This window comes from Centropristis striata, chromosome 6 (genome assembly GCF_030273125.1).
Source record: "Centropristis striata isolate RG_2023a ecotype Rhode Island chromosome 6, C.striata_1.0, whole genome shotgun sequence".
Lineage (NCBI taxonomy): Eukaryota > Metazoa > Chordata > Actinopteri > Perciformes > Serranidae > Centropristis > Centropristis striata.
The window spans coordinates 20780645-20798306 of NC_081522.1; the positions used below are offsets into that span (position 1 = coordinate 20780645).

The 17662-nt window shown below is 39.0% G+C and overlaps 1 protein-coding gene across 3 annotated transcripts in view; it reads left to right on the top strand.

Moving 5' to 3' along the window:
* srgap1a (SLIT-ROBO Rho GTPase activating protein 1a) overlaps positions 1–17662 on the top strand; it is a 96328-nt gene that overhangs the window by 38444 nt on the left and 40222 nt on the right. For all 3 annotated transcript variants that reach the window (XM_059334541.1, XM_059334542.1, XM_059334543.1), the window contains exons 3-5: positions 2207–2369; positions 11174–11236; positions 16407–16586. In XM_059334541.1, the coding sequence (XP_059190524.1) occupies positions 2207–2369; positions 11174–11236; positions 16407–16586 (406 nt within the window). The remainder of the gene's footprint in view (positions 1–2206; positions 2370–11173; positions 11237–16406; positions 16587–17662) is intronic.

Consider the following 17662-nt stretch of genomic DNA (forward strand, 5'->3'; position numbering starts at 1 on the left):
TTGTGTTTTCCTTTCATCAGCATGGCACCTAGCTTAGGAATGCTGTCATTAAAAACAACTAAAGGAGTGAAATTATCAGTATTGTGAACTTTATAAATATGTAATTTATCATAGCTATAAGGAAAATCTTGTATCTGACTTTGGTAAAGGAGTAAGAACCGTCTTTCTAAAAATGCACTTCATGTGAAGGAATGTTGCAGCTTTCATTGACTGTCTATTATGTATTGTGTGACATCCTGAATTTTTATAAGACCTGTGCATGTACTGATGCTGAATTAGGTCAAACTATTCACAGTGCCCTGCTGTGCTTTCAGCAATAAGATGGGTTGAAGCAAAGGGAAGAAAGCAATTCATGTTCTGACTGAAAATTCTCTACCTAATTCTGCCATTAAGCTGCTTTCAATTGAAATATTTTGCATCCCAAATCAAAATATCTTCCTCCTTTTTTTCAAAACTGGGACAAAATAGTCACAGAGGGACATCAAGCAAAACATATGCCAGCTTTGGAAATCTAGGAGTTGTTTTTTTTTAACAGTTTTGCAGAGGCTCATGGTGTGCAATGTCAGTGGCCACCTGGACATTATGCATCTGCACATATAAAAGTGAGCATGAATTAATAAACATATTATGCACACAAGTGGGCTGTCTTCACAGATCTGGATTCAGTGTCATAGAATGGCAGTATTGCACTCTGATACATAAAGTGTGTGAGAGTGATGCTGTCCGGCAGTCCTGCTGCAGTGGCTCTGGGACCACTTCACTTTTTCTCTTTTTCAAGCTCTCTCTTCCTTTGCACATGTTCTGTAGCCTGACCATGTGGCATCACTACACCACTCAGCTTTTAGCTAAATCAGGTTTTTCATTCACCATCTTCCTGGTGTCTTTGAAAAACGGCCATGCTCCCGATTTCTCTCGGATGTTTTTCATGTCAGCGTGTTTGGCTCTGCCTTTATCAAATGTAGTTTGCTTCCTGTTTTTGCAGTCTCCGGGAACATTTCAGCTGGCTGGAATGTTTTTTATCAGTTATTCATTTTGAGAAATGCTTAGTTTTTTTGCCCTTGCAGCAGATGTTGTGCCAGGGCTGAAGGCTGGTTCAGGGCTGGGTCACTCACAGAGCAGAATTTCACCTGTTGTGTTGACAAGTGCTGCCTGTCTATGCAAACTAACGTTGTGACGGGAGAGCAGAGGCGAGTCTACATATGGTTCCTGCAAGACTTGACCCCAGGCCCAACCTTCAAACCTCTCCCAAATACACACACGCGCACAAACACACACAACTAGTATTCTGTGCTGCTCTTAGCAGGCAAGAGGAATGTTATAGGTTAACTGAGAGGAAGTCAGCCTGCAGGCCAGTGCTTGTGCAGGGCCCCCTCTTGCTCTGGCCTGGACAATGTCCTACAGTTAGCTTGGAAGCAGCCAGCACACAGCACAGGAAACAGCTATCAGGCTCAACTATTTCTCTTTTTTTCCCTTTGCACTCTGATCTCTATCTTTCCCCCTTTGCTGAGACTTCTCTTCCCCTGCCTGTCTGTCTTCTGCTGTCACAGTTTCTACGTAATTCCACTTCTCAACTTCACTTAAAATACATCCATGGCTTCTCCAACTTCATTCCACTAAGTGTATTTAAAGCCTGTGGCACGCTCTTCCCTTGTTGTAGGAAGCCAGCTTGGCTCGGTGCATTGCGAGCAAGAGCTCTGCCCCAGAAATGTCACAGATACAAAGTATTTCTAACATAACTGCGTAGTCCATGTAATATATGGAGAGGTTTTTAGGCCCAGAACCAGAAGTATATGGGACATTTAACACCAAGGGAGGCCTATGACGCATCTCTCTTCTGCTTTTGTAACAGGCACTGGTGCACTTGAGGCACTTGTAGACATCCTGCTAGTAGGAAAACTGCCACAGTCTCCTTGCGAGAATGACAAATATTGCCTTAAGAAATTAGGGCAAAGACACTGACATGACTGACTATAAATGCATATGGGCTCTTGTACATGCCTTCCTGCTCATCTCGGCTTTACTGTCAAACTATGGAGGATCTTATGTCTGTAACGATGTGTGTTACTGTTACCTAAATGTGAAGCACTCTGTAAGTGCGTGTTTAAAAAAAGTGCTATACAAATAATAAATTGTCCTCCTGTTGTTAATTTTCTCATAGGTCTTTGACAGCTGATCTGACACTGGATTGTTTCCGTTGTTTATTTAGGAAAGACCAGAACCTGCTGTCCCCGGTCAACTGCTGGTATCTGCTGCTGAACCAGGTGAGGAGGGAGAGTAAGGACCACGCCACACTGAGCGACATCTACCTCAACAACGTCATCATGAGGTTCATGCAGATCAGTGAGGACTCCACACGGCTACTGAAGAAGGTGAGGGTGGACAACACAGAGGATATGGTCACACTACACTGCAAAAAAAGCCAACTTGTATTTTTTGGCCTAAAACAGTGATTTAAGTTGGTAAAACTTTGAAACATAAATGATTGACATTTAGGGCAATAATGTAAGTTAGCACAACAAAGGAAGCCAGTTGTCTGCTCAAAAACAAGTTGGTGAGTGGTTGTTACTTATATCTTTAAGTTGGGGTTCAAAACAAGGGACAATAGTTCTGCTAACTCTTATTTCTTTGTTGTGAAATTCGGTCATTAGCGAAAGCTAGCGGTTAACTGATGCTAGCGGCTAACTGATGCTAGCGGCTAACTGATGCTAGCGGCGCTGCCATAGCTACAAGAGTCTATGTACAAGAGTAGCCATTAGCGTATCAATGCTAACTCAAAATTGTGGTCGCAACATTAGCTGACATTTCATAGCGGCGTTACAATCGTGCCAATTCAGCACATTGCAGAACTTAGCAGAAGTAAGGATTAAAAGTTATTACAATGTAAAATTATAAGTTAGTACAACTTACAGTTGAGTTGACAAAAATCTGAATTCAGAGTTGAGCAAACACAAAAACAAAACTTAAAATATTTAGTTTAATTGTCCAATTTAAAATTTTATCGAAGTTTGTTGCCTTGAAATTTTGAGTTCACCCAACTTTTCTTTTTTTTGCAGTGTAGTGCTGCAATTAAGGATTATTTTAGTTATTAATTAATCTTCTGATTATTTTCCGTATTAATCCTTTGGTCTAACTGGAAAATGTTCTCGTTTCTCAAAGCCCAATGTGATGTCTATAAAGCTCTAAAGCCCAAAGATATTCAGTTTAATATGATATAAAATAGAGAAAAGATGAAAATCATGATATTTTAGAGGCTGGAGTGAGTTTTTAAAAATGACTTTAACCATTAATCAATTAAAAAAGTAGTTGCAGATTATTTCTTTGCTGATTGACAAATCAATTAGTCGACTATTGCAGCTATAGAACATAAAGCTTAATATAACCGTCAGGATACTGTTAAAATAAGTTATTGTACACACAAATTTCCCTATGCCCATTAGAACCTCAATGGCAGACTTGTAATGTCACAGTAGGTATGATGTAATGTTTCAGGTCTTTAAGTTATTTTCCACCATGATCAAAAATAAACAACAGGGCTTTTAGGTGTTTGAGCTGACAGTAATGAACAGACTGAAAAGAAATCAGACAATATTTGGATATAAAAAGCAATGAGAAATGAGGAACATAACATACAGGATACCAGAAGGTAAACACTTTTTCTTTGTGCTGAATGAACCTTTTCTATTGGAACATCCTGCTCATTTCACTCTGTTCTCATGTGTAGTATCTTCAACACAAGATCACTTTTGGTAGTTAAAACAACTTCCAGTTCCTGTGAATGCAGCCTGCTGTTGTTGCGTACTTCTGGCTCACAATTCTTTCATCTCATTTTATGCCCATGAAGTGAACTGCTTCAGCCTCACCCCCTCACTCACTTTCCCTTTTTGCTTTTGCTTTTTTTAACTTTCTACTGTACTGATGTTTGACCTCTCCGAGAAGAGGTCAGATGTGACTTTTCTTTGATCAACAAAACAGAAGTTTGAACTCACCACTAACACAATCCAGATTTTTCACGGCGGCCAGAATGGGCAGCGGTGCCCCAGTCACTCGTGATATAAAAAAAAGTCTTTCACTTTTAATTAACCCATTCATTCGACGGCAAAATATATTTAGTTGCATGATATGCAGGATACATACATAGTCAACTTTGATGGGATGAAACTATGCTGGTCTCCTGCGGTTTAGTTTTGTGAATTAGAGTAATGCAGAGGAACCCCCGCCACCACAGTCTCAGATCAGTATGCCTTCACTCTCCCGTCTGAAGACTGTGGCTTCATGGCTGAAACTGGGCCTCTGCTGCCTTTTCCACCACAAAGACGACAACTCCCTAAAAGATTATGAGCTCCTATGCTGCAGGAGTCACATGAACTCACCACAGGCCTTAATTACAATGTGCCTTTTCTTCAGAGGAGCGCCTTTGTGTCAGTAAAGCTTGTGTGACTTTTTTCTATCTCTGTTCCTCCTCTTTTTCTTCCTTTTTTCACTATCCTGCAAACTCTGACCGTGTAACCTCCCAGATTCAAAAAAGTAAAAGTGAGGCTCCTTTATTCGTTGTCAAAGTAATTAACGTCTCTTGATGGTTGTGGTTACATCAGATTGTATGGGGGCGTGGTGTTAACTCATCTAAACCCCCAACACACAAACGGGAACCTGCAGCATTCATTTCCTTTTGAAAGTCTTTAAAGGCTTTTGGTTATACTAATGAGGCCAGATGTGAAATATTTTCACATGGTTACCTCCCCTGTCTCAACATACTTTGATAATCATAATGATAGACTGTCTTCAATGCTGATTTACATTTTGTCCTCACAATCTCACACACACACACACACACACACACACACACACACACACACACACACACACTCCTGTACTTCTATCTCTGTGAGGTTCCTCAATTGGAATAGTGAATTCCCTAGCCCCTTAACCTAACTTTCACCATAGGGCTGGGCGATATGGATTAACAGTCATATCCTGATATATTTAGGCTGAATATCGATATATGATATATATCCTGATATTTTTATCACAAAGTGAGAGCAAATGTTCAGTCAAAGCTTAATATGACATGTCACAATTAGTTTCATTGAAACTGTTTATTTAAGTGAACATAAATACTGTATAACGAGTACCTTTAAAAAAAAAAAAATCAAAGCTCCATAAAGTGCATATTAAAATAAAAAAATATATATCTTAAATAAAAATAGCCTATGAAATATTTTTCTGAAAGAAATATATTTATATGAGAAAAGAATAACAAACATTACAAAATAACTAAATGTGACAAACCCTAGTAAGGGCAGTATTTATATATAAAGAAAGAAAAAAATAACTATCAATATATGATCTGATTCCATATCACATTTAAAAATATATCGATATATCGCCCAGCCCTATTTAACATCACAACTAAATGCCCAACCCTAACCCTAACACAAACTTGATATTAACCCAAAAAAAAAGTGCTGTTGGTTTAAAAACATGTTCCGGTCCTCACTATGTAGGAAGTACAAGAACACACACACACACACACACACACACACACACACACACACACACACACAGAGACACACAAGTCATTGCTCCACATGCATTATAATGGCTGTGGAATCTGCAATGTCTAATGACTTTGTGTGATCCCTTTAAACATCCCTTTAAAAGTTGTAGTGCAGTTTCTCAGTGGATCCAGGTGACGTCGTGCAGACAAACGGCAGACTGGTGGGAGGTCCCGGTTCGTAGGAGACCTGAGACACCACTCACCCTCTAATTAAAGCTTCCCTCAGCCTTTGATCTCAGCGGAGCTTCAGTAACGAGGCACAAACAACAGAGAAGTCCCTCATGTTACGTGGGCTCCATCCACAGCTGTACTGTTGTCATCCTTCCAGCACATCAAAGACCTGTGTTTTTATTTCCTTGTACGTTCAGGTCTCATGCTGTGAGGTGGAGGACCCCAGAGTACCCCGGGTGTCTTCGTCAACACTGTGCGGTTGACCTGTTTGCTGTTTGGCATGTGCATTTATTTCTTCAGTGCAGCATTGTGGTCGCAATTTTTTTTTTTTTAGAAACGGCCCATTTTGTCTTTTTTATTTTAATACAGGAGTCAAATAGTGGACCTCTCTTTCTTTTTTATGCTTGGACAGATCTTATCACATGTATTCAGTTTTCATTATTCATACAACCGGCTCTTTGTTTAACTCTACCCTGTTTTATTTATGGAAGTCACGTTCTGTGGCTGCTGCTACATGGTGAGGATCCCAAAAAGGCAAAAAGCATGTGCTGGATAGTGTTTATTTCACAATAAGGCTTTTTCACCAAAAGACATTTTGACATGTCACATTTGTTGAAAATCACAGGTGTTAGTGATAAAACGAATAATGACAGAATTCCATTTAGCTGCTTCAGTTTCAGGGTTCTGGTGTTGTGCATGCTGACTTACTGTCACAATGTATGTATGGCTTATAGGACACTAGAATAAAACATGGCCATCATTAATGTTATTAGTAACACCTGTGTTTTTTCTTCTATGACGAGTCAAAACATCTGCTGTGGAAAAGGCCTATTGAGCATTTAGTGCTGAGCCTGCACTAGTTGTACACACATGAGGATTGTACAAGTGCATCTAAAAAGGACCAGCGTTAGATTTCGTAGCATCTCAGTCAGTGAGGTTGCAGATTGCAAACAACTGAATACCCCTAAGCTCACCCCTCCCTTTCCAAGCAGGAAGGAGGTCTTTCTGTGCATTTGTGCCACCAAATTGAAGCTGCCACCTAAACAAAACACAAAATTCCCTCTCTAGAGCCATTGTTTGGTTTGTCTGCTCTGGGCTACTGTAGAAACATGACAGACTCTGAGGAAGAGGACCCACTCCCTGTGTGGATATGAAGGGTTTTCTCTAAACTGAAAATGCAATTGTTCTTAGTTTCACTAATTAAACACTAATGAAAACATGATAAAAACATACTTTACTTTAGTGTTAATTTTTTAGGAAGCGTATGACTTTTACTCCACTTAAAACACACTTGTTACTTTGAAGCATAGCTTTGAAGTCAGCAGATTTTTTTTTTCTTTTCTGAAATGTGATATGCCAGATACTATCTAGGGATGGGTCTACATAAGCTCTTTCTCACATTGGGGTTGCCAGTTGATGATCGTATCTGGCAACCTGCACTATAGCCAGAGATCCTGCTGAGGGTTAAAGTGTACTGGACAAAGCCAGGCCAGCTGTTTCTTCTGTTTGAGTCTATACGCTAACCACTCTCAGCTCTGTAGTAACTACATAAACATGAGTCTGATGTCAGTCTTCTCATGTCACATTCGTAAATTAAACAAATAATTATGATTCCCAAAATGTTAAACTATTCTTTTGACATTTAAATGAAATGATCTATTTTATGTTTTTTTGTGAAATGCAGCTAAGACCCATTTTATACAGTGTATGTCAACTGTTTGAGTGTTTTATTAATGACAAGACACTCAGATCTGGGCTGAGCGCCACACATGCACAGACCCGCATCGCCATCTCTATACCATGATTAATGTCAGTGGCAATATGAAACCCACCACTCCCCAAAGGCTGGCTTGGTTTCTTCTCTCTGGGGCTGTTTCATCTTTCTAATGTGGTTGGAATACAGATGGCATGATCTCTAAAAGGGGAAACCCATTTGTAGGATCTTTTTAATGAATTAGACCAAATTGGAACCCCCCCTCCCTCCAACTGAGATTCCTTTAAAATGAAAGAGGGTAAGCTGTGCAAATTAAATCAAATCCTTCAGTTACACAACACAGCATTTAGTGAACAGCCTTTATTGCTTGTAATTTGAGGTATACAGTGTGTGTGTTACATTTAGCGAAACTTAGAAAATGGGAATTACTTTAGAGTTCTTAAAGGAATTATGTAAAGTGTAGCTTTTTTGGCGAACTAAACACGTCTTGAATGTAATGCCCCTTTACTTTCATCTCTGTCTTTACTTCTCTCGCACACACTCACACAGCTCATGTGATCCCTGAGTAGGCTTTTCATTGAGCTCTGGATCCCTTCCCAGCATTCTCAATGGAGAAGAGCTGATGAGTGTTAGATCTGACAGATAGTCAAAGGTCCTGTCCTCTGAACCGACGGTTACTAATGAGTTTTCCCAGAGGAGTGTCTTTATGATCTTTATGATCTGCAAAGATCCACAATTGATGGGCAGTTTACTTAAAATGTAGTGCTGTCATGTTTTGCAAGATACAATTACAGATCTACTATAAACTGAAGGACCAGCTTGTCCTATAATTTACCAAAATCCCAAGACCTTTCCTTAGCTTCCTTATCTACACTCCCATTATTAGACAAGTTTGACTCTTGCCAAGTTTGGTGCTTCTAAAGCTGTGGTTATCCAGGCTTACAGGCTGTTTGGACTCTGATTAGGTAAGAGCTACAAATCAGAGAACTGACAGACCAGGTGGTGGTTGGGAAGATGTTGCCAATCGGCCAGGTCACCCAGCACGACACTCTAATTTCAGACACTAGCCTGGCAGCCAGTAACTGAAAGTGTAATCCTCTTTGCTGTCTATTCACATGCTTGGACATCGTGTCACTTTACCTGTGAGCCATTTGTGAAGAACAAAAGTGAGAGTTTGCACACAAGTTTGCTTCAGCCTTGATCAGCTGCATGTTGACAGTTCAGCTGAGTCCTTATAAAGCCGACAATTTGCGTAACCGTGTCGGAATGAACATGCTTTTAAACTGGATCAATGAAGTGTGTGACCTCAATAAAGCCTCTTACCTGTTGCCAGCACCCACATGAGGCCACACGTGTGCAAGGCAACAGTTTGTGTGACTCATCTAATCTCAGGTCAGAAAATCCCAATATATAAAAATTGTGCACACAGCAGCTAATGCCAGCAGAGGGACTGCTCACACTTAACCCTTTATCAGGCAAAGAACTATATTTGGTAACTTCAGGTAATATTTTGAGAAAAAAGTTGCAAATTTACTAGATTAAAGTGGCAAATCTACAAGAAAAAAAGTCGCAGATTTTAGAGATTTAAAGTGGCAAATCTGCGCGAAAAAAGTCGCAGATTTACGAGAAAAAAGTAGGAAAAAAGCGACTTCTGCGAAATCTGCAACTTTTTTCTGCAACTTTTGATGAGTCACACAAACTGTTGCCTAAATTTGCAACTTTTTTCTCGAAATATTACCTGACTCTAACTACCAAATATAGTTCTTTGCCTGATAAAGGGTTAATGGTTGCCATAAATCGCAGCCATAATAAAAACATGGCTCAGTAAATTCTAAATAAATCCTTTATCCTCATTTTCCAAACACCAACCATTGTGTCCTCTGTGAGGAACCAGAGCCCTGTACTACAAAGCAAGTCCAACATACCCAGGGTATCTTTTACAACCACAGTCGCACTAGGCGGCCACACAACATTGGTTATCAACTCGCTAAGTCAACCCAGGGTTTCCCAATCTACAAAAGAGCATGTTCACATAAAACGGGTGCTGTTTGAACACATGACCGATTACAAACATGGACAAGTGTAGTGGCAGAAGAGCGACAATTTTTGCCTTATTCTTTCATCTGCAACCCTGGCAGTGTGAAACGAATTTGGATGCAAATAAAAAATAAATGTAAAAACATAATTCAAAGTGGTAAATAGGCTGACTTCAATATCTAAGTACAACAAGGCTTAAGTGCTTCAATCAGTCTCTGTCTGTCATATAAAAATAGTTGGGGACCCAGGTGAAGTAAACCCCGCTGTAATAGAAAACCTGAAGTTGCCTCACTATCCCCAAATCCTGCTTCTAGCACAGGGCTCTGGTGGAATTTTCTTGAAACAAACTATTTTTCATGTGTCACGTCCTGCATTTTTTACAACAAAGTTGTCGCATATTGTCAAACTTTTTTTTTTTTTAATTATTTTTATTAACGAAGAAACAAAGAAAAGAACAGTGGATTACTTATTAGGAGCCACAATATGAAAACCAAACACTAAAACACAATTCTAGACAACAAAGACTCAAACATATTTACAAATTAGACAATGTACACACAAATAGCATACAAAGAATAATATAAAGGATAACCACAACAACAAAAATAAAAACAACGATACACCAGTACAAAGCCACACGGCGAAAACAGACAGACGACCAAAAAAACAAAACAAAAATTGCTTGCAGTTGATGAAAACAAAATGTGGTCCCAATCATAAAAACATCACTGCATAGTACTACTGTTGGTCAAAAACTCCACAGTGCACCTTTAATAGTGACTGATTGCAGTTGTAGATGCAAATTTAGTTTATTTTGACCATGGTTGCCCTATAAGTGCAGTGCACTCCGTTCTTCATCAGAAGTCCATCACCACTATTTCCCACTACAATAGGTGATTCAATACTCTTGCAAAACCCTCTTACAGCCTTTTGCTGGGAGCGGCTCCCAGAATGAGATTTGTCTGAGGATAATTGGGTTAGAGAAAGACCTGGAGTGCGGGCAGAGGCTGTAACATCATCCAGGTAGCAGGACAGTATCAACTGTAGTAGAGAGATCAAAAATTCATTGTCATGACTCATAATCTCATAAACATGTGATACAGTACGTGAGTCAGTGTGAAGGAAATATGGGAGCTCCAGAGTTAAATTAATAGTGAAAGCCCCTCTAAATCCATCACAGCATCACTGTTAAACTGTATCCCACAACCGTGAGGTGCATTAATGTGGGCGTGTGTGTGTGATAGTATTACTGAGTCAGCCTTGTGGCACAGCTGATTGAGTTAACATATTTGGGGAAAAATCTTTCACGTTGAGGCGTAGAAGCCAGATAATGTGTTGAGCATGTGGACGGTGAAACTCGAGCTGCGTTCGACGATTTGAGTGGAAAAGTTGAGTGACACTGATACCACTTTCACTCAGAGACCCTGAATTTGACACAGGATGATAAATCTGCAGTTCTGTTTTGTATTTGTACCATTCAAACTACGGGTCAATGTCTGGTCTTTGTCTACAATTTATGTTAAACCTGATATATAGTGAAGAAACTTGTCAAGTTATAGTTCACTAAAAGTTTTGGTTTGAATGACATATAAACTATAATTTTGTTTTTGGAAAATACTTTTTGTGTATTTCATTGTTTCAAATGACTGATTTGTTGTAAAGGTCTCATTGTTTCTTCTTCTTTGTTTCTTTTTCAGAGCAAGGAAATCGCCTTTCAGCTCCAGGAAGACTTAATGAAGGTCCTAAATGAATTATACACAGTGAGTAGTAATGGACCATTTTTAACTAATGCACTTAAGTATGTTGGTCTTTGCTGTTGTTGAGACTGTTTTATAGCATTGTGCTAACTAACTACTGTTCGTAACAGCTTGAAGTCTGTCAGGCTGTAGCTTCTAGATGTCCGATACTAGGAGTCTGTTTTCTTCAATGTTTGATATTTGATCTCTCAAACGGTTGCTCAAACTATAGGGAAAGTCTGATTTCTTTTAAAATGAAACACAATCTTTTTTACCCTAATGAACTGAATTTTTTATAGACAGATACGTATCAATACTATGTTTCTTTGACTTGTAAGAGATCATATTTTCTGTTTTTAATGGCTCTTATTGACTTAATTTCCTTGCTATTTAAAATAAATGTAATGCCACAACAGGCAGTTGGAGCCAAATAGCAACTTGTAGATAGATTTTATTCTTAAAAAAGAAGTAGTTTATTATCCCCGCCAAGGACTTTTTGTTTTTGGCTTCTCATGATTTCTTTAAAACAAAATGAGATTGAGGTAAACATTTCAAGTGAGAAAGATTTTAGTTTTTCAGACAAAAATCTATTCTTATCCATTTGTATTTCTGAGGGTGTAATCTCTACAAAATCAGGCATCTTTTTTTTGTAAAAGTGAAACTCAAAACAGGAAAAATCTATTTCATAGGCAGGTGCCTAGGAGAGAAGAGTAGTTTAAAAATACAAAGAAGACTCCCAAACTGTCTAACTTGCAAGACATATATGTATTGCAATGTTTCAGCTGCTACACCTTCATCAGGTGAATAACCATCAAACTTCTGCATCGAAACCAGCTTCATAGCTGCAGTCGAGTTTCTGGGCATTTTATCTCTTCTTTTCAATGTCTTTGCTGTAAGTAGTTTTCTGGGTGTAGTTCTGACCTTAGTGGAGAAAGGTATTTAAATCATGAATCAATAGCTAATTCCACTGCCTTAATTGCCCCAGTCAGCCCTACTAGACTACTAGCTTATAAGGCCTCACACATGTTGTTGTCATTGATCGTCATGGTAACCTGGGATATACACAGATGGAGATACAAGTGGAGGCAGTTGTCGTCACTTCCCAAGACATGGAATAAAAAGTCAAGTCAAGTCAATTTTATTTATATAGCCCAAAATCACAAATCACATATTTGCCTCAATGGGCTTTACAGCCTGTACATGGTACAACATCCTCGGTCCTTAGACCCTCGCAGCAGCCAGGGAAGAACTCCTCAAAAAACCCTTTTAACCCTTTATCAGGCAAAGAACCGTATTTGGTAACTTCAGCGGATATCCAAAATAAAAAATAAAAACATTTAGAGAAAAAAGTTGCAAATTTACTAGATTAAAGTGGCAGATCTAAATGGAAAAAAGTCGCAGATTTAAGAGAAAGAAGTGGGGGGAAAAAGCGACCTTCTTCTCGCAGATTCACCACTTAAAATCTCTTAAATCAGCAACTTTTTTTCTTGTAGATTTGCCACTTTAATCTAGTAAATTTGCAACTTTTTTCTCGACCCCATTTTGATATCCACTGAAGTTACCAAATATATTTCTTTGCCTGATAAAGGGTTAACAGGGGAAAAAGAAGAAGAAACCTCAGGGAGAGCGACAAAGGAGGGATCCATCTCCCAGGACGGACAGACGTGCAATAGATGTCGTTGTACAGGACAGATCAACAGAGTAGAATAGAGTAGAGAGAGGTTGAAGGGGGAGAGGGAGGGAGGATAGAGAGACGTTTGAGAGAAGCAGGAGTTTTCGGAGGGGTACAGCAGCAGGTGATGAAGCGCCACCATTGGCCAGTAGTGATGGTGAGTGGACCAGGAGAGGAGCATTCCCATCTGAGACCAGAAGGAGTGATGCCGAGCAGGACCACAGCACGTCACCCTGTGAAAGAGAGAGCAAAGAAAAGTGCGAGTACTCTGTGAATACATACGTTAATACACAGGACACAGTGCCATAATCCTAATGTTTGATATTTGATCTCTCAAACGGTTGCTCAAACTGTATGGAAAGTCTGATTTCTTTTAAAATGAAACACAATCTTTTTTACCCTAATGAACTGATTTTTTTATAAACAGATACGTATCAATACTATGTTTCTTTGACTTGTAAGAGATCATATTTTCTGTTTTTAATGGCTCTTATGAACTTAATTTCCTTACTCTACTCTGGGAATACATACGTTAATACACAGGACACAGTGCCATAATCCTAGGGAGTGGAAACACCCCCGTCCACCACTGCAAGCACCGTTTGCCTCTACAGTCTCCAGTTACTTACTATAGAGGATCACAGCGGTTACACTTACAGTTGATGGCCACACTGCTCCAAACACAACAAACGTGTTACTCCAAACTCAATGTGTGTCACTCGCACCACAGTCCACACAGATTTGACCTGGTGTAGCCCCTGTGGGAAGACACATGCACGTATGCAACAGATTCACACACACACACACACACACACACACTGAGTAACTATTGCATCAGACAGCCGCAGTCCCGATGTCGGCCTCCGCCAATGAAATAACAGGTCTGCTCTGTCTCTAAATATGTCCCTCTAAAAGAAACACCAAAGTAAACACAGGCAGCAGCAGACTCCAGACCAGTAAGTGAGGAGTACACGGCCCAAGGTCAGTCAGCCATCTCTAAACTGGTTCCAGTTAGGCCAAACCCCACCAAAGGCAAAGGGCTCCAGACAAATCAGGCTTTGCTGCGTTGTTCGTACAGGAATAACTCAGTTTTGGGGGAAAGATGTTTAGATTTTGAGATGGGTGAGTCTCTATTTGTACTGCAGTTGAGGTTTAGTGCGGACAAGTGTATTGCATACACAGGTTGTGGAGCTGTAATTTGCTGGACTTGGTTCATTCCAGGTTAAACCACTGGTGCTCTATATTGCCGCATTCTCCTGAGAGCTTGAATGTATTTTTCTGACTTTGTTTTCAGTCCAGTACAGTTGGCCAGCTGCCATTAACCTATGTACCTTTTTCAGAAGACTGATTTAATGTTTGTATACGTTTGAATGAATAGAAGCTCTGAAGAGAGAGACGCACAATGTAGTTTGGTTGCTTCTTTGGACAAATTTTATTCAATTTTTAATATTGGGATAATTATTTGGAAAGATTTAAAGAAACTTCTAATAAACACCTCATCTGTCCTTTCCTGCCCCCTTTCCTGTCCTCCTGCACCCATGGGTCTGTGACCTCTGTGAGGACTGGGTTAGCTTGTATTTTGCAGTTGGCACTTTTAAAGGTGTGACAGCTCTAAAAGGTCTAATGTTTGCTGGATGCAGTTTTCTCTTAATGCTACTGCTTTTTGCTGTTTTATACTTGCTTACCAAACACTAGCATTCTGTTTTGACTGCGGATGGGACAGTGTTTTTTTACTGCAGGTTGTATACTTATTTTATATCAACCGAAAAGTAAAAACGCTGTAAATGTCAATTGGTAATCTGCATGTACAGTACCAGTCAATAGTTTGGACACACCTTCTCATTTAATGACTTTTCTTTTCTTTATATTATTTTCTACATCATAAATGTATATTAAAAACAATCACAACTATGGTGGAACACATGGAATTACATAGTAAACCAAAAATTGTTAAACACACCAGAATATGTTTTATACTTTGGATTGTTTCAAGTAACCATCTTTTGCTTTGATGGTCTCAAACACATTAGGAAGGCAAGAAGTCATGGTCACCAAACATATATATTTTTTAAAAAAAAAGCTCTTATTCTTTTCTCTTCTTTTCTTCTTTACCATATAGCACTCCTTTAGCGATGACAGTTAGCTCTTAAAGTTATGTACTTACTTGATTCCTGTGGTCTATGTCTAGTACCATCAAGTTGAATGCACTTATTGTAAGTCGCTTTGGACAAAAGCGTCAGCTAAATGACATGTAATGTAATGTAATGTAAAAGAAAATCCACAAATTAACTCTTGACAATGCGCACCTGTTAACTGAAAACCATTCCAGCTTTGTTTAACACTTTTTTTACTTCATAATTCAATATGTGTTCTTTCATAGTTTTGATTTCTTCAGTTTTAATCTATGATGTTGACAATAAAAATATAAAGAAAACCCATTGAATGAGAAGGTGTGGTTCTGTTTGTGTGAGGGTCAGTGAGTTCTCTTGCCTATGACTCCATGTTAGCATCATGGACTGGATATTTCTCCCACACTCAGTGATTCACTGCCCTCCAGAGCCCCCCACTCATGTGTCAGTTCTCCTGACGACGTGGGCCAGTGTTAATAAGACTTTAATAACCACTCGGTTCTCTTCAAAATCTCATTGTTTGTGTTTTGTGGTTTACCTGCTACTTAGTCTTAACTATTGAGTCACTGCCTAATGGATCTGTGGGATATGTATGAGTAATGCTGCACACACTCCAGCTTTTTTCCGAGGATGATGACTCAAACTTAAGGAAGTAGTGCTAATCAGCCATTCATCAAGATAATCCATTTCCCTTTTACTAAATAGCTACAGTGTGATGACATAAGGGGAGGAAGGGTTTAGTTTATTTGCCATTATAACCTTCATGAAAACAGATCTTTCAATGGATGTATTTTAGAATCATTTGCGACATGGGGAAAAATAGAAATAAAACAATTTAGTCATGTAAAATGAGATTGTAAAATACATAAAATTCTCAATTCTCAGAAGTCTTTCTTATCTCATGTACCCATAATGGCTGTATTTGATTTACAGAAATACACCCAAACATCTTATTAATATAACTGTAAAGCCTTTGAATGTGTTGTTAATCAACTGAAAACACAGATCAATAAAGGCAGCATGTTAAGTTTAGCTGCAGTGATTTGGACTGGATGTGGTTGTTTGAGTGCTTGATATAAAAGGCTGCAGAGAATCTGTCTTTGGTTTGCGGTTTAGAGAGAGACCGACCGCCTGCTGTGAGATGAGTGGCATCGATTTGTGATGAATGAGCGGGTCAAAGGATGGAAGCCTTAGTTGTGGGTTATAAGGGCGGCCTGGGTTATGAAGATGGATTGTTCTGACCTTTGACCCCACAGAAACTGACCTAAAACTCAAACTAACGCAGCACAGTTTCAGGATGTTGCCCTTTACTAATCTTGAAAAGGAAATTATGGCAAACAGGCCTTAAATAATGTATTTTTTGCAGCTTATTGACTCTTTTGTTTGTGTCCAGGTGATGAAGACCTACCACATGTACCACTCGGAGAGCATCAGTGCCGAGAGCAAGCTGAAGGAGGCTGAGAAGCAAGAGGAGAAGCAGATCGGCCGGGGAGATCCAGTCTTCAGCATCCGGATGGAGGACAAATACCAGAGGCGCAGCTCTGTGAAGAAGATAGAGAAGATGAAAGAGAAGGTAGAGAGCCATCACCGAACTGTTTTACTCCCATTTGTGAAAATTGCATTTAAACCAAGTTAGTTGTTCACTTTTCCATCGAACATTTTATTTAAGTAGTTTGAACTAGGGCTGGATGTTTGGAAGAATCCTGCTAACTCGATTATCTATAACGTTAACAATCAATTAATCGCTGCATGCATACATGCCCAAAATAAAATATATATATACAGTACTGTGCAAGAGCCTGCTTTGATAACAGACGCTTTTATTTTGAAAGGACAACAAGAGAGTTGATCCCGTCAAAAAACTAAATCAACTGAGATTAAACTGTAAAGATAACGTCAAGGAGTACAATGTTTTATGTTTTAGCCCCGAAGAGGCATGAGGTTAGTTTTCATAGTAATCTTGCATATTTAAATGCGTTTTGTGTTTAAATAAGTTTTGGATCAAATTAAACCTAGTAATTCATGCAGTAAGCTAGTTTTGCTCAAATTAATACTCTTGTATTTCTGTGTGTTTTATAATTGTTATTACAACTTTCAGTTTGCAAACTGTAGCTTTATCCAACTTAGTTCTCAGCTCATTGGCTTATTGACGTACGGCTGCAGAACTGAACGCTTGGCGTGTTTCAGTTCAGTGATTACTGATACACAGTCAGAGATAAAAATTAAAATTAAAATTAAATTAAAATACATAGATCGCTTAAAAATACCACGTGATCGACCAAATTCTTAACAACCATTAATCCAATCCAATCCAATCCACTTTATTTGTATAGCACATTTAAACACAAATGTCTCCAAAGTGCTGTACATAAAATCAACAATAAAACAAACAATTCCAAATACCAATCAGCAATAAATAATAGGTGTATAAATCTAAAATGATGCCATAATTAATCGATCATCGATTTATTATTCCCCATCCCTAGTTTGAACACAACAACACAAGTCCCACAGACCTGAGTAAAGTGAAGTAAAGACCCACTGAAAGCATTGTCGCAGCTAAAGAGCAGTTTTGTATTGTCAGAGCAGGCCTGCTTTCTGTTAAATCGCTGTGACAAATGATTCAATGGCTTTTTAAGCACGACTCTT